Source organism: Diorhabda sublineata, chromosome 7 (assembly GCF_026230105.1).
Source record: "Diorhabda sublineata isolate icDioSubl1.1 chromosome 7, icDioSubl1.1, whole genome shotgun sequence".
NCBI lineage: Eukaryota > Metazoa > Arthropoda > Insecta > Coleoptera > Chrysomelidae > Diorhabda > Diorhabda sublineata.
In genome coordinates this window covers 7,123,842-7,151,315 of record NC_079480.1, presented here as the reverse complement: position 1 = coordinate 7,151,315, position 27,474 = coordinate 7,123,842, and the positions used below count along the sequence as shown (strand labels likewise).

General features: G+C 31.9%; 1 protein-coding gene across 1 annotated transcript in view; it reads left to right on the top strand.

Annotated features, from left to right (window-relative positions):
- The first annotated feature begins 6,368 nt into the window (after positions 1-6,368).
- Positions 6,369-27,474, top strand: part of LOC130446540 (ammonium transporter Rh type B) — a 70,865-nt gene continuing 49,759 nt past the window's right edge. The window contains exons 1-2 of the mRNA XM_056782858.1: positions 6,369-6,671; positions 20,735-20,921. Coding sequence (XP_056638836.1) covers positions 6,557-6,671; positions 20,735-20,921 — 302 coding nt within the window. The 5' untranslated portion in view covers positions 6,369-6,556. The remainder of the gene's footprint in view (positions 6,672-20,734; positions 20,922-27,474) is intronic.

The window sequence follows — 27,474 nt, the reverse complement described above, 5'->3', positions numbered from 1 at the left end:
AAAACTACTTTTGTTGCGGTCTTTATTAGACATTTAAATAGGTTCGAATCAAAACTGTTCGGTTCTTACTTCAGCTATCATAAACCGATCGTATCAATTTTAGAAATTGGCGATGATGGTTCTGGTAATAATGATGGTGAAAAAGTCGTCGAAATTATGGATGGAAGTTGATTTTTCTAAGAGATAAACTTTTTAAAGTAATATATGTAAATTGTCATGTTTGTAGGACAGCGCAATAAATAAATATTTTATCCTACCACATAAATGATATTACTTTTATATTGATTATTGAATCAACTCGTGCAAAATTATTCCCTAACTATTCTAAAATATCAAAAATGCACAACGTCAATATTCAAGTTTTCACTTCTTCCGGCACTCCCGGAGTGCAACCCGTCGTTTTTTATTCAATTATCTTTTTCGAAGAAGTCTGACAAAACTGGATCCAAACCATTCTGTCACGACTATTTTTGTTTGTTGCTTACGTATCGTGTGATTTTTTCACTTCAATTAAACAAAGAATTTTCTCTTCTTACATTGTTGCAAGAGAACTTATAATGCATCTAAGAATTTCCTGGAAAATGTATAGTAATGAACTACGGATTGTCAGTCCATTTTGCGTCTCTTACATAATATGATTAATGATATCTTTAAGACAGAGTATTTTAGGTTTTTTATTGATCTAAAGGTGGGCTATTTATTTAGTCGATATTCGTTAAAACCTTGAATAATACTGAATATTTGTTGACGACTACCATAAATGATTCTAAAATGCCCAGAATTTATAATTACATCCTTATAATCGTTAGTATAGATTGTTTCAATTTCATCTAGAATAACCATGTTCATTACGTTTGGATTGTATTACAGTTATTTACATGACATGAAGCAACCATAATTGTGAATGAGGAATTGATGACATCGAGTTTATCATATATATTTGGAAATAATCAGATTATGTAGTTTGAATTGTTTGAAAAAGAAATAGTATAGTAACCAGAAAAATATAATTAAGAACACAGTAGTCAATAAGTTGACTTAGTTAAGATGTAGTTGAGAAGAAACTTCACAATCCCATTAACACGTACTGGAGTTTTTCGTAAGATATAGTAAAGTGTTAAGAAAATACTTGTTCATATTCTAATTTTTAGTGAGGATTTGCCCCATGAAATATGCCTTCACTCATACATCTTTTGCTTATGCGGCTAACTTCAAACACGTTATCCCGTTGAAACTTCTCGCCTTCTCATGAAGCTTTTCAACGTTTGCGATTCATATTCAATGAATACGCATTTTTTTTTCGAGTTATCGAGTGCATAAATCCGCCGATCAATTATCATATTTAATAATTCACATCATCCTGATTAAAATCATGAACTTAATTGATCTGATTTAGTGATTTTGTTAGATCTATTAATATAAGTACTTTCGTACGTGTACGAATTCGTATGAAAAATTCCGCTCTGCAGATGAGAAACCTTCTGATAAGCCTACTGAAGTTGTTGATGGAGACACACAATCGAAAAGCTGTTAAAATGTCTTGGGCTAGCTTGATATTTGGGAATTGGAAGTAATTTATTCAACACACCGAATCACCATTTGCGATATTTTGCGATATGTACAGGTGAATAAAATGGGTCCTGTACAGTTACATAGTTCGAAAACGATCATGGAACAAACATGATAAACAAGCACAAACCACATCGAAAGCTGAAAAACATAAAAAAGCTCATGCTGTCAATTTGGTGGGATCACAAAAGTGTTGTATATTTTCAGCTGCTTCCAAGGAACTAAACGATCAATTATGATGAAGCAGTCAAAGAAAATTGGCCAGAATTGTCAAATCGGAAAGGTTTAGTGTTCCACTATGATACTATTGGACTTTGGCTGGAAAGTGATACCACATCCCTCAAACAGCCCTCATCTGGCACCATCTGATTACCATTTATTTCGGATATTGCAAAATTCTTTGAATGGTCAAACTTTCACAGATGTATAATGACCTTTAATGGCACCTGATTCAGTTTTTTTGCCGGTGAGGACCAGAAATTTTATGTTTTACTTTATACTACAAAACCGAAATTACTTTGTCTAACCAATAGGTACATGCTAGTGAAATCAGTGCTTAATAAAAATCAAATCAAAATTAATCAAATCAAAAAGATAGACCTTAAACTGTCAATAGTAAATTCAGTTAAGTGCATAAGTACCATAAATGTTGAAGACTACCAAAAAAATAAATAACATACTTCACTAGCTCTGAAATTAGAATTGATTTGTCAAGTGTAGATCTTCTACTTGAAACAAATCCAACACACATTTAGAAACAGCTAAAAACCTTGCTAAGAAAGACCTCTTGACAGTCACAAAACTTTATTGTGGAAAAATGATTAAGTGAAGATTTCGTTCGTTTTTTCAAATAGTTGCACAATCAAAACCATGAGTATGAATAATTCTCGTCAACAGTATTTATAACATATTCTAATGACTGGGTCAATCTAGGACTCAGATTTTTGCTACTAAATGATATTCACTACTAAGTGCACTGTGACTTAAGCCGGTGCAAATTTGTTTCTGTATTAACTGATGCATCCGATCACAAAGAAATAAAGCTATTTCCAATGTTAGCAAGTTATTCTGACTGGAAATCGGGAATGAAAGTAAAAATTTTGGAAATGAACTCATTGCCAAACAAAACATACGATACAGTCAGTAATTATGTTCCTGATTGCATAATAAAAAATAATTTACAATAAAAAGTTGTTGGACTTTATGCAGACAACACAAATTCTAATTTTAGAGGAGCAAATAGGAACAATGCTTTTATCAAATTGTATCAGAAGCTGAACCATAATTTAATAGTTGGGTGTGCGGGTCATATTTTCCACAATACTATTAGAATAGCTGCCGATGTATTACCGATTGACGTTGAATTAATTGTTTCGATTTTATATTTATATTTCAAGTCTCAATCGCAAGAAAAGTACCCTGTATTTCTTTTTTAACTTTTTGATAATCTTGTTTCTGAAGCTTGGCTGCACTTCATACATTGTCAAGAAATAGGATTTAGAATTTAGAAAGAAAAAGAGACAGTCAGTGTCTTCGATGTTATTGCAGCCATTGAGAGTTTGTAAACCATTTTGATGAGCAGGATTCAACATTCCTTTATTTCTATAGAGGTTTGTACTAAATTAGATAAAATCAAAGAAGAAGAAAAAGTATCTGGAAAGCAGATTATACAGTTCAGAGCCGACGCTATTTCAGTTTATCAGACTGCACTCACTTATTTACAGAAACAGAAAAAGATAAGTTTTCAGGACCTGGATTCATATAGCTGGGTGTTTTCTGTCTGGCACAAATGCTTCTTCGGAAAAACTATTTTCTTTACTGAATAGGTTTTGAACAAGTGAAAAGTCTCGACTTGAAATAGACACACTAAAAGCGATATTACTTACTAAAGTTAATTATGAAAAAAATTGTACAGAATTTTATACAACGCTTCAATGCAAAAAGGACCTATTGAGAAAGATCCGTAGTTCATAAGAATACAGAAAGATATGTACTCAGTAGTTCTTATTAAAAAAATTAATTGAGAAAAACACTGATTTTTTTAATTTTACTAAAAAATAATTAAAAAATGATATTCAAGTTATTCAACTACCCCCACTACAAATTCCCGTCCTGAATTTGAAATAAAAAAATATGGTCACCTTATTAAAAGTTTTATTTTATTCGCAATAGCTGAAAAGCTTTATCAAATTATAAATAATCTTTGAAATCCAATATCCAAAACACACCGAAAACTGCTGATCAAGTTTTATGTATGGACCGCCTCGTCAGATCTTTCCCTTTCCCGGAAAAATAATGAGCATTGTATTTCATATGGATAACCCTGTATAAGTTTATTGAAAGTCACAATGGATCGTTTATATGGGAAAGAATGAATTGATATTTGAATGATATTAAGATATGGTGAGAGGCGTAGAAGTCAACAATATACGTATAATATATCTAATAATAATTTATATCCTAACCGGAATCCCATAGCAAGATCTACTATCAGTAAATTAGTAAAAAAGTTTAACGGAAGTGTTTCCGAGATTATTGAGGCGTTCTATACATAAAACTCATTCTGTATGGAGATCATACAGTGTTTTGGTCTATTCATTTCTGGTGTTATCGTAAACTACTAAAAAATATATAGAATATAAAAAAATGTCGAACCTCAGAAGTTATCGCTCCTGTTTCTTACCATTATGTGCGAATACCACAAAAGCAACTTCCGAAAAAATATTTTTAAACGTTCCTCAGGATGAAAAATGACGAAGTTAATAGTTTCGAGCAATACGTTAAGAATATGAAAACAGAATCGATTTTTCTTTGTTTTGTAGATCATTTTGATGTTAGAATTTCGTAATAATGTTGTAATTAATACTTTTGTATGGAAATGTTCAAATTGAATAGCTAGGATTCAGTAAATAAAATGCACGTTTAATTTTGTATCAGATTAATAGTATATTATACAATGAGCGAATAATGATGGCTATTACTAACGAGGATTATTTTCGCACCTCGAGTATAGTGAGCTGCGTAATTCGCCCGCATGATTAATAGCCATTACTCTCGAATAGAATACTGTACTTAATCTACAACTAACAGAATTAAAACAGAATATTATCAACATAATAATTACAATTAATATAAATATTACTACAGCTAATGAAATATATAGTAGTCCAGTTAACACGTGAAATTTTGGAATTAAGTTCTATTTATCTTCCACTTCAAAATTAACCCTATGCCAATATGTGCAAATTATTTTGAGGAGTGATACAATCAAAATTCAATTAAATCAAAGTTGAAGCATTCATGGAAAAAATTGAGAAAAAAATAAAAACTTTCTGTTTTCTGATAGTTTGAACGATCTTTTATCTTTTTGAAACTATTTGGTATCCATAATTCCAGAATCTCGCTATTCAAATCATTCAAACTTCTTCATTCTATTATTTGTATTCACTTAAAGTGATTTGCAAATTTATAATATCTTATTTTAATTAGGGAATGTCGTTTATTTTCCATGAAATGAAGGGATTTTTTCTAATTTTCATGATAACTCGTTTCGTCATTTTTCAAAGTCTTATAAAGACCCATTTGAATGGTTTTGTGAAATTATTTAAGTAGAATTGATCGTTTTCCACTTGTTTAATTTAAAATTATTCAAAATCTTCGGTTCACTGAATAAGTTCCTTCTTTAATAAATCGGTTTGTATTAGGTTTCTAACCAAGAAAAAACATTATTTTTTTTGTAAGCTACATTCAACTTCCTAGCAGTTTTTCCGATAAAATTGGAAGTTTCGAGTTATTTTTGAAACATCGATCAAAAATATGCTTCTCTTGTAACAAAAATTCATAATTTCAATCACGAATATGTCAAATTGCATCGATTTTTTGAAAATACATGGAATAATTTGTACTTGAAATGCAATTTCAAAAAATATCACCACCCTCAGAGTAAAAAGACATTGGCTTAGGTAGACTTTAATTTTCAAGGTATTTACTATCTACTGTTAAAATTTCGAGCAAATCGATGCGTCTTCATGGAAACTAAGGTGAAAACCATTGTTCATTAGACTATGGATAGATTTTCTTTACACTTCATAATATCATTAAATGTATCAACATCGTCGTCTTCATCGTACGTTAGGACTTAGTGCTGTGTTGGCATCAATGGTTGCCTAGCTACAGCTGGAATGATGAAGACCAACTTTCGTACCATCCTGTAGGTGGTCGTTCTGGTGGTCGGTGGTCGTCCGCCTATTATTGCGTTGGTTGAACTGAGTAGCCCAGTGCTTCCATAGCCGGTCCCAAGCCCGGATAAAAGAGAAGGGTTCCAAGTTAGGCCAGCGACCTGCTTGAGCAAAATAAAAGTACTCCTAGTGTCAATGGCATAGCCTCAAAAAACATATTCGTATAAAATTCCAATACAATGTTGTCAGTAGTTGCGGCAAAATTGTAAAAAATGTGTATGAAAATTTTTAATTGATGAAACCCCAAATATCTTTAATTTTTCTATCTATCCTAGCGACGGGAAAACCCTGTATGTTGATGATATCAGTTATTATATAATAATGAATAAATAAAAATTAATTAAAAGTGTTAAGGCGTCAATCAAAACTACTCATGCTATAAGCAAACACTGACCTGAATTTAGGAATGTTTGATTAACCGATCACAATATTATCTAAATATAGTGGGGAATGGAATTGAAACATATCTTTTAATGTGTTAATTACTACATCAGCATATCGTTGACGCTAAACGCTTTGTATAAATTGCCAACTTCCTAATTCCACGTAATTTGCCTTGGCAGTAATTATTAACTATTTCATCCTTGCAAAGGGGAACGTTTCACAGTGTTCGTGCGGTAGATTCATTGGAAATCACTTTGTTATTCGACTTCGTGTTTTTTTGAGTCAATTTATTCAAGTTCCTTTTATTGGAGCAAGTGTCGTCGAAGTAAACAACTGAAATAGTAATCATAAAACCGCGGAAGAGAATGAGTGCGAAAGAAGTGGTTGTTCCTTTAGTTTCCGCGCAGATTGTTCTGTTGATTTTATTTTGTGCCTTTGGGAAATATGCAAACAATATTTATTATTTGGAAAAATATCCAAGTGAGTACATAACTGGAGTGTAGCAAATTATTAGTAATGCATCACATGGCTAAGTAAAATACATCGAATTTTTCCACGAAATGATCAAATACAATATCCGTGGTTTTTGAAAAAGTGTAGAACAGAGGTGTCAAGCTCAATTTTGTAGAGGGGTGGACCAGATTGAGAATAAAAAAATAGAACTGAATTATTATAATATTTTATTTATTAAATTATTATATAATTATAATATATAAGTATATAATATTCGGTTGTTAAACATCAAATTAAAGTTATAGAAGATTGTAGGTAATTATATTGAGCTCGAGATACCTGTTTTTGACAAGCTCATTGATGTCAAGTATCATATTGGTTGTAGTTATTTAGAGAATTGATTGGAGATGTTCATTCGTAAGTCTTGTGCGATGTTTGTTCTTATTTATTTTCATGACGGAAAGCATCTGCTCACATAAATAGTTGCTACCAAACAAGCAGAGAATGCGTGCTGCATGCTTTTTTAATTCCGGGTAATTATCGAAACTATGGAAATATTGTGTATAAAATTTAAGAGCGTTAATCTCATTGAATTTTTCTTTTAAAATATTGTCCGATTGAAGATCTATCAACTCCATTTGCAAGTGAACTGGTTCCTGTGAAGCTTCAAAATTGAATGGATTGTTGAAAATTAGGAATTCCATTTCATTCAATTTGTGAAAGTCCTCAAAACGATTGTTGAATTCCGTAATCAAATTTTGCAGAAGCTAAGAATATTCATTCATTTTTTTTATCCACTGTGCCAAACGATTTTAAAGTTTGATTTTTCAACTGATTTTCCCATAGCCTCAACTTTGTTTCAAAGGTTTGAATTTCTGAATACATCTTCGCACACTGTATTAGCTTTAGTAAACATTGATTGTTGACCTTGAGGTTTAGATTTTAAAGATGACATTTTTTCAGTACAACAATCGAATTTTGACTTATGATTCGTATCATAGTGTCTCGCCACAACAATTATGGATAAAGCGCGCGCACGACATAAACAAATGCACAATATCTTCACAATCACTACTTTCCAGTACAATTAAAAGCGTTCGCCGTATCGCTTCGATTACTCGACTCAACTGATTCACGTCACGCCGACTCACTCATTTTATATGGTTAACGAAGGTTCTAGTCTAGATTCGAAGCGCGTGGAAGATTCTATCGTTCTCGACAAAAATAATAGGATATTGAAATTACTTATCAACATCCGTAGACTTGAGAGTAAGAATATATAAAATATCCATAGAGAAATCGAATGGAGTCTAAAAGCTTTAGATTTACCCCGTGCAGAATTGTGTTTGACATTGAATGAATTTAAACGCAATTGGTTTCAAATATAGTTATACACAGATGATGGAAAAGGTCTTTGCCGATACCCAACGGACCTCCACAGCATAACTCTTGAGCAGAATGAATGAACAGAGATTAAAAGCGTCTACTGCTAAGCCAGAACTTTGATAGGTTCCCTACGTGAGACTTCTATTACTCTAGATGATGTTTTTCTTTTCCACAAATTACTCGAATAGTGTTTACAAAATTTAAATACAAACCGATTCGGGGTTCCTCAAGGACCACATAAAAAAAACAAATAAAGATATGAAATAAAAGGACAGGCACCTTTTTAAAAAAGGATTTATGTCCTCTGCTCAGAAATATAAAGTTTTGTTAAATTTGGTGCAATTAGAACTGAGAAAATTTATTTTTGAATATTGATTGGAAAGTTAGCTTTAGTTGAATGATTACACAACATCTACATAACTAATGCTTCCGGTTTATTATGATAATCATATACACGGATCACCTGCATCCTTTCTAATTTTCTGCAATTGCTACTGCTTTTTGAATGGGAAATTAGGGTGTCTTGCCATTTAGCGCAAATACCAATTGTGTAGAGGAATTTTGTTTTCAAGGGTCTTCAATGACAATTACTGGAGAATTTGCTACAATCTTTTCTAAATCTATAGGCAGAACTGGACGGCATCCTACACCCATGATGGTAATCTGATTTTTTTGCTTTTGATTCGGTGGAATATAACAGCAGTAGGTATATTTTATGATTGATATGCTTGTCTACAAGTTTTATTTTTATTCAGTACTTCATTAATAGTACTGATAATATCTTCTTCAGTATATCGCTGAAGATTCTGTCGTTTTTTTATTCAATTTGTCACATATTGCTTCTGAAAAGTTTAAATGTTTCGAAAATCGAGTCCCCACAATTACATATTTTGGAGCAAATCTACGTCTTATATTTTAGTGGGGCATTTGTAACACTTCTTTTCTCGTGAAACATAATCTTAAAAATTTCAGAAAAAATTTCACAAATGCAAAAAATGGAAAGTTAACGGTGAAAACTGTTGGAATTATGCTAATTATTAGCAAAATATGGTAATATTGAACAGCAGAATTGGCCAAATCCGTACAGTTATTACGGGTTTTATGTATATTATTTTGTGGATGGTTCTTTTTGCATAGTTATGTTCAATATCGAGAATTTTCACATAATAAAAATTAAAAATGTTGCCATGATTGGAATGATGTTGAGGCAGAGCTGTTTTTTTAGTTCTCGACAATCATATTCATGATGGTATATTCTGGATTTCAAATACTGTTTAGTCATACCAATGTAACTTTTATTGCAGTCTAAACATTTTATTTTCTAAATCATATTAGAATGCTGGAGTTTAGTTGTTTTGTCTTTGATATGTGTGAATGTGTTGCCAACTACTTTGTTCATTGGGTAGAATGCCAGCTCAAAATTATTTGACAAGTTTCTCCGACAATCCTTTAGAGTACGGGAATTTACAATAAATTTTATTTTCATTTCGAGGCACCTTTATCACGTTATGATTGCTCTCATTTATAATTTCATTGACCAGCTCTCTTGGGTAACCATACCCGTATTTGTATGATTTCATTATTATTATCAGTATAGAATTAAGGCTACTTAGACGTTTAACCCCGTGTGTAAGTCCTTCCATTGTCCTTAATTTACGTCTCCAAGGATGGTTCAAATAAAAGTTGAAGAGTCGGTCCGAAGCTGAAGGTTTGGAAAAGCGAAAACCAATTTACCAATAATTTACCATTCGCTCACTCCTACGTTGGAATTTATAAAACAGTTGGCGATATTCATACTAAATATACTGTCAACGCCATCACTACACCAACACTCACAACTACAATGTCTGACGCGCGTTTCGATAACCAAGTTTCGTCTTCATAGACTGAATGTAAAATCTAATTACTTGATTCACCTGTTTCACAGCCCACTCTATAGTTTAGTAGTCAATGGATGAATGTGAAGATTTCCGCAAAGAAGTTTTTTCCCGCTGGAATTAATTTTCGCGGGAGAAGGTTTATTGGTGAGAAAATTAGTATAAAACAGTTGAGCCAAGTTATTAGATTCAAGTTTCCCTTTAATTTATTATTTAATTGATCAATTTGTTGCTTTGGAATGACTAAAATGTAATCATCAACATACATTTTGAGGAAATTAACTGGAAAGGGTAGTTTTAAAAAAAGCAGATCGGTCATTACCAAATTTACCAAAATTGGGCTAAGAGGATTTCCCATGGCTGTCCCTTCTAGTTGTTTGTAGAGTCTGTCATTAAAAGAAAAGTAGCTGGATCCAAATAAGTAATCAATTAATTATATTATCACATTGTACTGTATATCAGTGTATGCCGATATGTATCTTCAGTGTTTTTAATGACGTTATTTACTAAAATTGTAGATATTTTAGTAAAAAGCGATGCTACGTCTAAAGATATCAAAATATAACCATTGGTATATCTTTTCTTGATTTCACTTCATATGCGTTTTTTACATTGTGTACAAACGTCGTGGTTATTGGCGTTAATTACTTGTTAATAAAAACTGCTATGTTATAGGATGGGGAATCAATATAATTCATTACTAGCCTCATACTTACATTTTTGGTACAACTGCATTATTTTTTATCATCGTTATGCTTTCAGCTCTTAAGACTATTCCAGTTTATGTTAATTTGCTAACTACGTACACTAACAGAAACCGAGTTTTCAAAATCAATCGTAACGACCGTGACATAATGAAACTAAGTAGATTGGAATCAAAATTTTCAATCCATATAAAAGAAAACTTGGGTACAGAAAGATTTAGAACCGCTCACGAACTTTCAATTCAAATCAAGTAAAATTTGTTTAAAGAAATTAGTAGATTTTGATACTGTGTCTTAGCAAGTCGCTATTTATATTTTTTTTTTGAAGTTAATAGAAATAATTAGACCAATTTGATGTCAGAAGAAAATCGAATACAATAGAAATAATATAAAATATTCTTTGTTTTCTAGGGATTATAAATCTTCTATGTCTGGAATATTCCATTCGATTCTAAATTGAGCATGACCAGTATCTAGAAATCACGTAGACACTTCTCGTATAAGATGTGCGTGTGTTATATTAACACAAAGACCATCTTCACAAAATTAAATTAGTCCAAGAGCGAGTCGAGAAAATCGAATTTGCTAAAAAAGGAAGGGGAAAGTTGATAAATTTGATTCAACTTATCGTTAGTTTCTGTTAATGATCTAACCAGTAGACTACAATCGATTTAACTTATACAGAAACGAATGAAAGTCAATTTGAACATAATATGAAAGAAGTTTTTACGGTTATACTGGTTTTTTGAAAATGGAAATCTCTCTTTTAGAAAATTGAAATGATCCGCAGCTTCCGATTGATTTACCCACCCTCACTTTTAATGGTAAATTACTAAAATATGTTTTCGGCGTCTTACTTATGCGAGCGCACTTCTTACATTTCCAAGATTTCAGCGGATAGAAGTCAAGTTTTTACATAGTTCTTGCATTTGGCGCCTATCAAATAATTTGAAGGTTGAAACATTAAGTTTCCTAACAGATTAACTATCTATTAATATTATTCAATATAAGTAAATATCAGTTTTCAACTACGTATCGGGTAGGCAACTAAGAACGGCCGTGGGTCATATCTCAGGAATGGATACCTTAAATCATGGTGCGATTCTAATCTTCTCTGTCTCAACGTTTTTAAGACCAAAGTTTTACCATAAAAAAATACATTGCAACCTTTTTTATTAAATTACAACACAATTGACGTCGTTGAATCTGTAAAATTTTTAGGGCTGGTTGTGGACAATTCCTTGAAAGGGGAGTTACGCCTTATCTAAAAAATAAGTTTTTCTTGTTTTGCGCTGAGATCAGTTTCCAAAGAACTAAAGTTATTCACCTTCCTCACGGTCTATTATGCTCTTATTGAGTCGCATCTCCATTATGCCCGTATGGGGTACGTGTGGTGCGACTCAAAATGAGCGAATCTTCAAACTACGAGTACAAAAGAGAGCTGTTAGATATTTACTCGGGCAAAACAGCAAGGCTCACTGCCGGTACTTCTTTGATTAAAAATTATGACATTTCTCTCCTTATTTTTCTTTGAATGCAATTGCCTAATTCATAAGCACGCTTTTCCAATTTCAGAAAGACCATTGCACTTAGGAACGCGGAGCACGACCTTTACCTACCTATTCTCCATTCAGAATTAGTTAATGGCTCAATATTTTACAATGTAAAAAAAATGTATGATCACTTGCCAATGAAAATTTGTATGTATGTTCTTCACATTTTACAAGCTTTTATCTACAAATTATAACAATTTTTTGAGAATGAAGCATTTCTCTCTCTCTCTCCTCTCTCTTTCTCTTTCTCTCTCTAATTTTGCCCTTTCATGTATTTTGTTTGTAATATTTGTAATCATTTTTTTCCATTTGAATTTGAAATTATATTTGTTTCAATAACCATCACCTTTCTCGAACCCAAACTGCGTTGTAATGGTTGTTTTCATCAAAATATATTTTTTGGTGTAGTAATACATCCTAAGAATTAACTGAAAAAAAAATAAAAATATTCACTATATTGAAAAAAGGCATATTCAATGTATTTATAGTAAACTGTTGTTTTATTAAGCAAATTATGACAAATAAAATAATAAGCTACTCTCATTTTCAAAAATAAGTTACAAAATCTTATCTCAAGCAGCCCTTGTTTATGATACTATATTTTGGAAAAATAGTGAGATGCCCATTAAGATTAATAAGAAGTTAGTGAATTATCAGCTCAATGATAAATTCATATAATGCAACATGAAGTCGACGTATATTGCTTATTACATATTTAGAAAATACTCCTTTCTTTCATGAAATGTTATTTCAGCCGATTTTTGTTGAATATCATAACGTGGACTTCCAGGAACATTGAAAAATAAATTTCAGGAAAATTGCCAGCAGTAAATAAGGATCCACTGGGAATTTCAATAAGCTGTCTCTTGCTAAACCTCTTTACACAATTTTTTATCGACCTTATGTGAGAGGAATACGAATTACGCCTTTTCAATAAAATAAATATGTCTATACTGAGAAAATTCAAATTCAGTATAACTATATATTTTTTAAAAGTATTTGTATCATTTTTATCTAATTTATAACTTCAATATATCATCTCTGTGACTATAAATTATATGAAATCATATAAAATAACCGAGTTGTGATAATAAACTTGATAAACTGTTATTTTCCATAACAGTTTTATGATTAGGTAAACTTGGATTTTTTTTTAAATTGAAGTTGAATATTTTCGTGAAGTTTCTATAAGAGGAGTGCAATTTTCTCAAAATTACTGCGGTAATTCCATTGAGCAAATCGTATCCCAATTTTACATTTTAGACAAAACATTAAGGCGTGTTTTGGTTCTTGTCAAATATGAAATACGATAATTTCTCACAACGTATAAGACTTAGACGTTCTAATACGAATACGCACATGAATACCAACATCAAACTAATGCTAGTATCAGAGGGAGCCCCCAGCGACGTGGATTCCTTACGTGAGTTTTATTATCGTTTCCACAACGCGTATGGTATTGGTTCAGCCGAATTTGTAACAGATCTTTCTGGTATTTCTTTTTATCGGAGAAATGCCTACAGCTTCAAAAAATTGAGGAAGGCCACAACAAATATTATTCTAAAAGCTCTCTAGGTGAAAGTGAAAATTTTTAGTTAAAATCAGTGAAGCAAGCACCCTCTGAAAGATAACGATAGCATTCTCGGCCTGCTTCTGATTAATATTTAATCTCTAAGACAAGAACACAGATGAACTGTATCTCAATTTTCCAGAAATTTTTGCCATCACTGAATATTGGTTAGATAATAATGAGCCTGTTTTTGTCAAAAACTGAACCACAGTAGCCATATTCAATAGAACTAATTCATCTCATTGAGGTACACCGAGATACACCGGAGCGAAAGGAAATGAAATAGTTGATAAGCTCGCCAAAGCGGGGGCAGACCTGAACCCTTCTATGGTATTAACTACAAAGCAAAAATTACTAGAAGAGAAGGTAGATGGGAATAAAACCAATTATCGGAACAACCTACAAAGGCTGAGACAAGCAAAAACTGCAGAATGTAGTAATTAATAAGTAAGAACAATCTACGAATACTAACAGGAGTTCTATGGGGGTACTGTCGCCTCAACAAACACCTGAAGACGCTAAGCATAGCAGATAATGCAGGTTTTGTTGCACAGAGGACGAATTTTCTATCATCTACCATAAGACTTATGTCCTCCATATTGTTTGTATTTACAGAGCACCTGTAAATGTCTGAATACTTTCTTTCACAAACTACCGACCTTACTGGAGTCCTTACCTCTAATTCTATGTGGCGCACTCAATATTAATTATTTCAGTGTGTATGCTGGTCAAGAATGTCTTCAGTCAATTTTTGATTCTTGTGGTATGGTTATGCAAATAACGGCACTAACCGGAATAATTAGAATAGTTCTAGTACTATAGACTATGTCGTGTCATCGTATGATAAATGAGTGGTTATGGAGATAAAACACGGACACAAATGGAAGCTGCTTATTTATTTCCATTCCATTCCGAATTTCGCTTGCTTGGTCATTTAAGGCAGACAGAACGTAACTCCCAATGCAGTAACTAGTGATACAAAATTAGATTGCCTTGAGTTTTAAGAAAACACACATTATTCTGGTCGAGTTAGATGTTTTGTTTCCTGACGAGAGCTCATTTAAACTTCACGGTCAATTTAGTTATCAAAATTATCGAAAATGGTCCAGTGAGAATCTTCTCTGGATGAGGGACTAACATACGCAATATCCTAAAAAAGTTAATTTTTTGAGACAGGAAAAGTTGGAAATCATGTCATGGGTCCCTTTTCCATTTATGGCAACTTGAATAGAGCTGAATATTAGAACTACTTCAAAATAATGGCGTCCTAGCTTTGACAAACTTATATCCTGATCCAGCAAACCCACAATTTCCTGTGAATATTATATAGTTTCTCATTGGATCAGCACATTGCCAAGATGCCAAGAGGTTCGCGGCGAGCATTTAGAACATCTTCTAGATTGACATTGAGGTTTTTATGTTTTTTTGCAAACTGTTAAGAAATAATTGATACTAATTATTTTTTTTTCAGTACAAGGTGTAATAATATAGTGCACGTAATTTACTTTTTGTAATAAATCTGAAAACACTTATTATTTCCGATGAATTGAAGAAAGGTGTAGGACATTGTAGATGAATTATGTTCTGGATAATAGAAAGAAAATGAACAATGTACATGAGTTGCACTTAAAATAAACAAGTTGGTTGCGGCCACGTTCACATGACACACCCTATAATTTTTTTACAAATGTTTGTTTAAAAAAACAAAAAGACGTGTCCTAGCGTTTGTTTCAACAAGCCCTCATTCATTTATTGACGAATGTATTCTTTTTGGCTGTTTCACACCGTATAAATATCTAGAAATCATCTTTGTTTTGTTTTTGGCACCAATCCAATGAAATCAATTAATTCGAAGTCATATGATTGAATACAACCAATCAGTACATTATATTGAAAACAGATCCATGGGTTATTTTCACTTTATCACGTTGTCATGGATACATATTGATTTATTCCAATTTTGACGTTCCAAATATTTATTATTTCAAAACGTCACGATTTGGTTGGAATACGAGAATATCAATGGAATTTTACAATCAAACATACGAAAAAATACTGTTTGCAGTGGAAAATTTGCATGCAAATCTTTTATGGACTTTTAAAATGATAGAAAGTGGGCGGTGAAAAAATTGATGTTGATTTTTAAGGAGTGGGCTCTGAACATGAGAATGAAAGATGATGAAAAAATTGAAGAATATACGGTCAAAACCATGTAAAACCTAACAAGTAAGCTCTTAAAAGGAAAATATAAAGAAATGAAAGCTATTATCGACCCATTTAAAAGTGTTATATTTGAAAAGCGCGAGCTGCTTGCGATTCTATACAATAAGATCACTGAAACTCAGTTCAACAGCATTAAGTTCCGTATAAATAACGAAAATGATACATTAATGAAATGAAGAAACCCTGAAGGGCTGCATTGGAAATTCCATCACATAGCCCTGGTAGAATTAGATGCTGCTACCTCGAATGACTTTTCTTGTATCGAACGAAACAGCTTTGGTTCTATAACAAATTGCCAAGGAGGTTCAAAGATGTGTACTAAAAGAAATTTTGATAGAAAACAACCAAAATGAAGTTTTTCCTGTCAGATTATTTGTAAACTTGGTGTCAAAAAGGAGCCCAAATTCCAAAATTACTGTTACTGGAAATACGAAAATAATCTCTGGTATGATAATATGCCCATTGGAAAAAAGTTGACTCAAAATTTAACAAAATCGTCTGTTGAAGCGATTGGATTGAATACTAAGGAAAAAAATTGCAGTCACTTTAATAGATCGACCGCGGTTAGTCGATTGGCCAAAATTGGTGTACAAGATCAAGAGGTTATAAAAATTATCAGCTCAATAAGACCCTACTTGAATATTGACGCTATTTCAAAATCTAATTGATCAATGGACGGAGACTATTGTTTATAGCTGCGAAATTTTTTCCAGCAATCGGAATTATTCAACGTTTTTTTGAGTTCTCATTATTCAGAGAATAAGTAGTAAGAATTCTTTCCACAAGCTTGCTTAAATAGAGTATAATCTGGTAATATAAAAGAATATGATATTAAGGTTAACGATTAATCCATTACACCAATACTGGTTACATCTATCACGAAATATCAAAATAAATTCGTCTTCCAGATAAATATTCTTGAGACAGGTGTGTTGTGATTATTTGATACTACAGAGGGTCTCACAGACCAATTTTTCAAACAGTACAAATGCTTCACCTTCTAATTATTCTATCTTCGCTTATTGACGCGCTTATTCGCGGGATTAAAATCATCAGGTGAGATCTATGAAAATCGACTAATGCCACACGAATTAATCGAGATTCAAGCGAAACGTCCATTGGAGGTTTGTAAATAGATCCTTGTCTTACTGATGCATAATTACTTGTGAGAAAAAACCAGAATCTGTCGCAATGAAACGGCAATTCTTGTTGTTGTAGAATTATGAGCGTTGAGCGTACTTCTAAATAATTCCAGATGGTCGAGATACCAATGCCGAAGTATATAGTGAACATATGATGCAAATGTATGAGGTTTTTTTTGAAGAAATATAAGAAGGTTTCGTTAACCTAAAGCGAGTTCTCTTACAACAAGGCTATGACAAACTCTCTCTCTCTCTCTCTCTCTCTCTCTCTCTATCTCTATCTATTATCCTTCAAAGGATGAAGTGACACCATTTTTATCTGATTCAGCAGTTGTTTTCATGTTTTCATGTTTCATGTTTTGTTTGGTCTACTCATCTAATTGGAGATCTGCCTTTTGGGCGTTTGCCTTCTTTTTTCCCTTCTATGATGAATCATTCCATTAGTAGTCTATAAACCCACATTTTGAAAGCCTCTATTGCTTCCATTCAAAGCGGTTGACGCCATGATCAGTGTGTAGTGGGCAAGAAATTGGTGCTGTTGAATTCCTATCATATCTAGTATTTAGTCCGGACTTTGTAAGTATTAATTAATATCCATGGCAAAATTCTTGCATGGAAAAAATAGAAACTAAAGAAAATTTTGAAAATGTAGTGTGACAATTTTACTATACATTGCAATAGAATTCGATGAATATTAAGGCATTCTTTCTGTGTGATTATTCAATAACAAAATTGAATATTGTTGTCATTATTCATGAGACACCTTCTCTATATCCAATTGCAAACAAAGGAAAATTTACTTATAGGTGCCATATATTCGATGGCTGAAATTATATTAGTATATTATCGTTTCCAATAGTAATTGATTTGGAAGATTGGTCTCTATCTATTATTGTAAGTATCTTTTTTTTATGAATCTTATAAGAGACAACCTCTAAACTATCATTAATAAAAAACTATTGCTGCATTTTGTTCTCTATGTTAATTAAAATGTTGTTTACGAACATATTTGTGACTAATTAGCAATACATCAATTCATTGACCAATCTGTGCGTCGATTTATAATATTCCTACTGATTAAAACAAAATATTGCAAAGAACGCTTTGATGCTAGCCATTCATTCCAATATATCACGGATTATTTTAATCCGATTTATGTTACAAATAATCTGATTCATCCGATTCCGAATCATCAAAAGACTTATTATTCTAATTACTTAAACTGACATTTTAAACTGATCGAATTAAGTCGTTGTTGAGATCCGTATTAAGTTAAATTTAATCAAAAAATGAACTAAATTTAATATTAACATGAAAAAATAAAAACAAATATTTGCATATTTCTTTATTGTTTTCCAAAAATATTCTCCATTAAGATCAATACACTCTTGAATGCGTTTGAAACAATTGACGAAGCATTTTTGCATTCCAATTGCGGTATTTCCAAAACATATGATTAGAATGCATCAACCGCTTCTTCAGGTGTAGAAAAATGTTGACCTCACAATTTATTTTTATTACTTATAACTTAATTCGTACGGTTTTTTTCAAAATTTAAGCACTTATTTAACCCTTCATCACCCAAGTCGAAAAACTGCACATTATCACCCAGGTGGGATCTGATACATCCCATAATTAGAAACACGAAGAAAAAAAAGGTATTCTCAGTTTTGTACCTGAAGTAGGTTTTTAGATGTATTTACTACAGAATTACAAGCAGAAACTTTTTATTATAAGTTGAATTATGATATATCATAAAAAAATATAAATTTGGAAATTCTCCCATAAAAAAATCACGACATCTATGAAAACTGATGAATTTTTCAAACACTGCCCTTATAGCGGCAAGTTTATCCACTTGAAGTCTTGCTTGTCTATTTTCAAGGTTATCAAAACGCAGGCATAGAGAAAGAAATGAAAATCTATTGAAAGCAATTACTATTTGGAAAATATCAATCCCAGTTCCATTTGTTCGCCAGAGATCTCGCAGATGGCGATGGCAAGATGAAGAATACCAAACAAAGCCTTCATTTCAATAATATTGGTTTCGCCGCAATAGTACGTCTCTTTATATGCTGTGGCTTTTTGGCGTATCACGTATTTTTGACACAGGATTTGGGTCCTGGTAATTTCGAAATTATATTTTATGATCTGGTTCTGACTTTGTTAGCATGATGTTTATTCCATTTTGTTTTATTGTCCTTACATAAATAAAACGCATTTATACTCTGACCAGCGTCTTCTGTTACATTGTCTTCACATTCACTATCGGAATGATAACTTTGAACACTAAAGTGATCCACCTCTTCATCATCTTCATCGTCATCAATTACTTCATCCCAGAGTGCCATAAGCCGCTCTTGCTCTTTTTCCAAGTGTAGTCCGAGGTATTTGACTTCTGTTTTCACTAGAATCGGCATATCGTTGATAGATAGACACCTCGTTTTGTGATGAACGTGATTTGTGTGGATTTGTCAGTGTTGACTTTCATTCTCCACTGATGTAGCCATTCTTGTAGAGCATTTTAGTGGGATTGTAGCTTTTCTCATGCTCTTGTAGGGTCTGTATCTGAAGACATTATTGCAGTATCATCTACAAAGGTAGCGATGAGAGTATCGTCAGTAGTTGGAATATCGGCAGTACACATAAGGTACAGATAAGTGCCGAGGGTACTTCCTTGGGGAACGCCTGATTTTATGGTTTGAAAATTGGATAAGGAGGTTTGGATTTCGACTTGTAAATATCCACATTTGTGAAGTAGAGAAATTACGAGTTTTAGAAAACATACAATGAAGACGGTTAAAGAAAATACGCAAAGTGTTGTCCATTTACTTCAATACGACAAGCCATGTGATTTTTAAAACTTTGCAATACTTTTTGCAACATCTCTGACTGTTCAATTCTTCTTATCCCTGTGATTATCCTGTCTTTTAATTACTGAATATTGACAGGTTTTGTTTTATGAACAATATTTTTTAGGTGACTCCACAGGACATAGTATAAAGGATCAAGTGATCGCGGGAGCCATTCGATAAAACCACGCCTTCCAATCCATCTTCTGAGAAACACAGTATTTAGGTATTGCCTCACCACACACGCATGTAGGTGGAGCACCATCTTGTTGTAGCCAAAAAATACTCGTTTGAGATATTGTTAATATCTGAAACTTGTTTTTTGAAATGTAATTGAAAATACTTACTTGGATTTGGAAATATCCGAGTCAACTCAGGTATAATACTATTTTCCAATAAATCTAAATACACCGGACCATTTAAGTAACCCTCAATTAAAAAGAGACCAATTATTTTCTGGCCTATTATTGCATTCAGTTTTTCGGGATATTGAGTATGGGATTCACACATCCAATGAGGATTGTTACGTGATCAGTATCTAGAATTATGCCTATTCACTTTTCCATTAATACAAAAAGTGCCCTAATCGCAAAACATAACATTACTTAAAGAATTGGATCGCTCCTTCATTACGTCTGCAAACTCTTCACGTCTATCAAAATCGTCATCTGACATCTCTTGAACCAACAGTACTTTGTATAGATGGAATTTATTATCACGTTAAATTTTAATTACGGATGTTTGCGAAATGCCTATGACAATCTAATCTGAATTTCTTTCTAGTGTTTCAGGATGTACATGTTATGATTTTCATCGGTTTCGGATTTTTAATGACGTTTCTGAAACGTTACGGATATAGCAGCGTGGGATTTACATTATTATTGGGGTCGTTCATAATTCAGTGGGCTATACTGTGCCAAGGATTCTTCGAACTCAACTCAGACTATAAAATTGAAATAGGGATCGAAAGGTAAGAGGTTTATGTTAAACATGGATATAAAAAATCTCATATTTCTTAAGGTGGAAACGAAAAACGTAAAGTTTCAGTTATCGCGTTGTCGCGATGAAAATGTAATGTGCAGTAATATCGTCGACTACTGTTGAGGTTCACATTTATGGAAATGTTGAAAGTAGATAACGTTTTGCTATCCTATTGTTAATTTGATTATCAGAATCCTTCCTTAATGCAGACATTCCACATTTCCTCCGTATTTATTGAAAAAATAACACTTCTAATACAATTACTTGGTTGAAAAAATAGAGGTTACCTGTAAAGTTTTACGGGAGTTCTTAAAATTGGCAATTTCATAGATTTTGACGTGCTTTTTCCGAATTTTAACTTTGCCACCTCGTTTCTTTACCGCTCGCGTCGTCATATTGGAATAATGGCGTCGAAAAATAGTTTTTTGATGATAACTCCTTTCCGACACATTTTACAGGAAAAACATATTCATACTAAATAATCGAAGGAAAAAATTCCTACAATTCCTACGAATCAATAGTTTTGCTGTAAGAGCGCTGTAAACCATTACTCGCTAACGTGTAGTTAATCGCTGCAGCGGAAAGCGATGGAACGACTTCTCAAGTACAACTGCGATCTACGCACCCAACGTTCCCATTAAAAATTCATTGTTTTTTATGTACAACTGAGATCACAGCAGAGTTTATATCTATATTTATGATTTGGGAAGATTTTTTCATTAGAATATCACGAAAAAAGTTATCTTTTGCAGAAATTGAAAAAAAAATGTAGAAAGGTATAAAACTGCTTGAAAATGAAGTGCTTTGATATTTCATAATATCTAAAATTATTACTAAAAAATATAGTTGAATTTGTAAACTATGTTCAGATATATAGTCATGTCCACCAAGTTGTTACTTTTTCCTGGAGTAGGTAGGGTAGACACCATAATGTCAATCAATAAATGAATACATTGAAGAATGAAATATATTCAAAAATCTGATATTGAAACTCAAATATTTGAAAATATCATAAATGGGGAGACCGGAATTAATATACACTTACTTAGTTTTAGAGCAGATGCCCAGTATTTCAAACATCGAAAAGGAAAATGTTTGATATCTGTCGTCGATTTTACGTTTCACCTGAATGTAGGATATAAAGACATTATTCAGTAATTTCAATGAATTTATCTTTTGTCAATAATTTTGGAGATCAGTGGTTATGTTTTAGATTTTCTGTCATGGCTGAAAGTTTACAGTACTAATAACATGCTGTACTTGGAGATTTGAACTCAAAATTTCAAACGCATAGTAAACTTCGTGCTTCATTATTATATAAAAATGAAAGGAGGAGTATTCCTATGACTAAATATATAGAATAAAATATTTCATAATTTTTTGACTATCAACAAACTCAACAAACAAGATGTTCTTTTCAAATACAACGTATTCATTGCAAAATCTTTGTTATTAATTTTGTGAATGAATCTCATATGACATCTCTAGAGGAACAATCTAATACAAAAAAAGAGTAAAAATTATGAAATTGCATTTAGTTCAATAGCAGAAATTTCCTCAAAAAATCAAAACGGGTATCAATAATTCGGTGCTTCCACTTCTAAAGAAAATATAGAAATTTTTTAGTTATAAAACACATCGAAAAGCAACTGAAATGATCCAGAACATACATGAACAAAAATATGGGAAGATAAGCATAATAAAATGTTGAAAATAAATTCAATAACAACCATGAGAAGTCATTTGCAAGTGAGCCCATTAAGTCACAGGTAATTCTATGTAAAATATTCTCTAATATACAAGAATAATGACACAATAATTGAGATATTCAACTTACAATAATTTCCACGAAGGTAGTTTCAATGAAATAATTTGGAAGTTATAGAAAACAAGTAAACAAATAAAAGAATTTCATTTCTACATCGAAGCAAATACTCATGTTGTCAATATTTTCTAATCGCTTTTGAAATTTGTTCTCTTTAATACTTTTTGTCGAAATTGATCTATATCCATATCTCATTCGTGCTTTTGTCTTCTCAAAATGTACCGATTGGCTCCTTTATGTTTGTTTCCAAATACCGCAAGGATGCAATTTATGTGTTTTCCATGTTTTCATCAGAGGTTTATCGGTGAATACTCTTTTACATAGCTATTCGACCAATTTCGAGAAAAAACAGTTGTTTACCTATTGAATGTAATCCCAATCCAGTCTTTTCCAAGTAACGTAACAATACTGTGATGTTTTTCTTGTTTCCTAATTCATTTGAACTGTTTTTTAACGGTAGGGTAAATTTATACACACTTTCTCTTACTTACTTAATTTGTTTAGACAAGATTTAACTAACAAATGTATATAGTATTTAACTTATCACTACTTATATAATTAACTATCCACTACTTTTATAACTACTTTTCTAATTTATTTATTATTATTTTCTATTTTTTTTTTCATTATGATTTTTGATTATATACTAACTTTCGTTGATAAAGAAGCTCGAATATATATCAAAAAAGAATTTATACAATTCTCGAAAATGAACAAATCGAACGACTTCTAATTATAATAATAGAAACAATTCTTCGCTGTTCATAAAAAAACATATCAAAGATATCGCTATGATAAAAATATGTGTAGAAACAAACATCAAACGAACCGCTGTATTTGCCAAATTTTAGGCTTCCATTATAAGCGAACAGAACCGGCTTCAAGATCCATTTCGTGGACGAGGTCATAATAACACCAAAACAGAAAATGGAATTTTTGTGCACTTTTCTTCTTGATATGCTCTTTGTCCACAAAGACATCGGGAAATATCGTAGGGAAAGAATAAGTGTGAAGAAGACTTTCAGACATATTGGGATCTTAAAATACTACAGCAAAGTATATTGAAAAAATTATTTTTCCAAAAAGTTGAAAATAATGATATTTCGACCTAGAATAAAGTTAATTTATTAACAAAAACATAATAATACCTTTTTAAACTGGGTAAGTTTAAGAATTTTCTATTGGATTTCAATTTCAATTCAAATATCAGTAAAATCATTATTTAACAAACATCTGTCATTTCTCATTTTTCCAATATATACCAGATTATGATGGAACAGTGATGGAACTTTTGTTTTCTCCTCCCCAATCACGTATATTTTTCAGTTTTTGCATTTAAGTCAATTCGTTATTTGACCTATTTATCAAAATTTACTGGTTGTGGTTGAAATGATTGTTGAAACAACAGTGAAAACTAGTACCGGAAATCGTCTATATATTCCATTTGAGAGTTAATCAATTTGGCCTATCAACGTATAAATAGTTTAACCTACAATTTCTGGGTGTTATTGCAATCAATAGATACTGTTATTTTTACCAAATTGTTGAGTAAGAGCTCTTTCGAAGTAATGTAGTATTACCACAAACTCAGAGCCCGAAAATATGTCCGAATGTTACAACTAGTAGCTACAACTCGCTTTAATTTTTCCAACTTTTGATGATCCTAATACGAGACTCTCCTGTTCTATAAAATGAAAATTATCCATTCATCAATTTTATCCTCAATGGATCACAATGGAATAGTTCAAATTTCAGACCACCCGACTCCTACATTTTACATTCCTTGCCGAAACATTCTACCCCGTTCACATGATTCTTTTGTGGTTATTCCAACCCGTAGTTCCGTGACAGAAACCGTATTACTCACGGGTGAACTTAACATATGAAACTAACACTTCAATTCATTTGAATTTGAACAAAAATAATACTGAAGTTGAGACGAATTATCTCCCCTTTCTAAACGACAAAAAACGAAGTCAGAGTCGAATTTTGTTATTTGAAAACTCAATGCAATTTGCATATGTGTGACGATCATGTACAGTTGTTATGTAGTTCGTATCTTTTGAAATAAGTTCTCCATTTATCACCGCAAATGACGAGAGGACAGTTTCCACATTATTTGCGTTCAGGTATTTAAGAACATTTTTTCATATTATCAGCAGACATGTGTAGACATCCTGTTAACTAAATAATTATCAGATATCACATTATATCTTTTGTTACTTTATTCAGCATTCTTGTTTCCTTTTTATTTGGTAAACAATTTTAGAAAAAACCAGTCTTTGTTCTAATCACCAACTGTTCAGAATCATTAGTTTCGGGGGAAAACTATAATTTCATCTGAACTGGACTATTTTTCTGGTTAAAATTGAAGAACTAAATTTTCATCAGTTGAAATCGGTAATATCGTTACTTTTAAGTCGTTGAAAAATGATTTGAAGCAAAAAATATCATTTTTCAATAAACTGAAAGTGAAAATTAACAATCATAAGGAATATGCTCACACCAGAAGTTTGTTGAAAATCAAGATAAATTGTAGACATTTTTGAGAAATTACTTCATACATTCTGTTTGTACTTTTCACTATTTATTCTGTAATGTAAAAACTGATAATTGCTTCTTCAAAATCTTTTGAATTTAGTAGAATTTATTCATACAAATTACTTTTATATTCATCCTCTGTTATTGGAACAAATTGAATTTACTGAGTGCCTTTTAAATCGTACGTTGTTGTTCTGTTTGATACAGATTAAAAAAAAAGAATTCAAGTTTTCCCTTTTTTCAATTTAGAGGCTTTTAGTAACGAGAATATAAATCTATACGTTTAAAAAGGAATTTTCTTTTTCAATTAGATTTGTACAAAAAGAATTCAATATTAAAGACCTGACCAGATCAATTCAAACAGAAATTCAGAATACATGATTTCCAAAAATTATTCGAGATTAGCAACTAAATCGAAGGACGGTGTATTTCCACAACTACGTAGATATAAAACACAATTTTGTATTGATTTGTCGCAAAGGTTGATATGATAACATCAGCATTTTTGCATATGGGCTGTACATACATTAGTTTCATTGCTTTTATACCTTGAAATAAGAAAAATAACTGAAAATAGTTCTGAACTTTAAGGAGACCTCCCGAGAGATGGTACGAAAGCTGGATAACACTGAATAGTAGAAAATAGAAAGGAGAAGAAGAAACATTCAAACTCTAAATGTTAAAGTGATTTCAACAACATGTAAGGCTGATAGAAACCAGCTTGTACGACACTAGCCGGACTGGACCAGCCTCAACTTTAGGATGTGTATAGTTATGCTTAAGATCTAATAATTTTACATTTCACATAGAAACATTTTAGTGGGATTCAAATTCCAAAAATTCTCAACTATTATTTCAATTAATTTTCGAATTTTGTTGCGATTACTTTGATAATCTTACAGAGGACAAAGGGAACTTATTTGTCTGCTATAAGTAGAATCAGTACACTTTTCCTGTATTTCGGCTTCTTTAAGATATTTTTCTATATCCACTCATTGTGAATTGATATAATATTAGTTCAAAACAATACATAACACTCAATTCTTCACTAACATAATCAAGGTTATTCCATTCATTTTCTTATGTTACTGAATGACGAACATTTTGATGCAATGCTGCGTCAGCTTCTAACACGGATTTTGACGTCTTATAACATATTAAAAATGAACAAATATACTTTCTAGATATGCTATAATTATAAAATAAAATTGAATGGATAAATAATAAAATTATCATTTAACTGTGATAATTTTCTCATACTAACAGGTTTATATAATCACAACTATTGTATTACGATTAAATTTCCGTTTTGGAATGGAGTCATTTTGTTATATTAAGATAAAACAAAAAAAAGAACATTTTTTCAATCAAAAGCTCAAATAGGTTATTTTTCTCTTACTACAATGTGATCATGAAGATGCAAAAGCAGTTTTCTAACCTAACTTAAGTAACAAGGAAATTTGGCTATAGTTTGGTTAACAGTTTTTACATCGCAATGGAGATCAATGGTACAACAGTACCAAGGTGCATCAATGATGCTTCTCAATATTATATTTTGGAAGTGTATCAATGGAATGTTACTTTTGCTGGTACCATTTGTCCAGACTGGTTTCAATATATGTTTGTAAAAAAGCATTTTTTTGTATGTAGTTAATTTGGACCTTCTTTCTGGGAGTCAGTACATATTTTAATATTTCATATCTAGCTCTTCTTTTCATCCTTTTCACTATGACGCTCTATTATAGTTGGGTCCATGAAGCTTTCCCGGCTTTGCCCCATTTTAGTAGGTCTAGAAGATGTTTATTGATTGCGGCCGCATAATTTTCATCATCTGACTGCTGAAACTGATTAAAATAGTCCTATAAACGCATTCTAGTGGATTTCATAAATTATTGATAAAGTAATACCAGCAGTGAAAAGGTTAACGTTGCTAGAGAGTCCCAGCGAGGTCTAGCGCCAAGTGTCATTACCAAATACTTTAAATTGTTAGTATAAAGAATTTGAGCATCAACTTGATACCTCATATAGTAATCGAGGTGTTGATCAGGCCCATGACCGCTTCTAATTCCATATTTGCTTATTTGTGGTCTTTCACGAAGACCAAAATGTTAGTATCATCAGCAAACTTTGAAATTGTATTATTTTCAAGACCTTGCTTACCACTGATATACGTTAG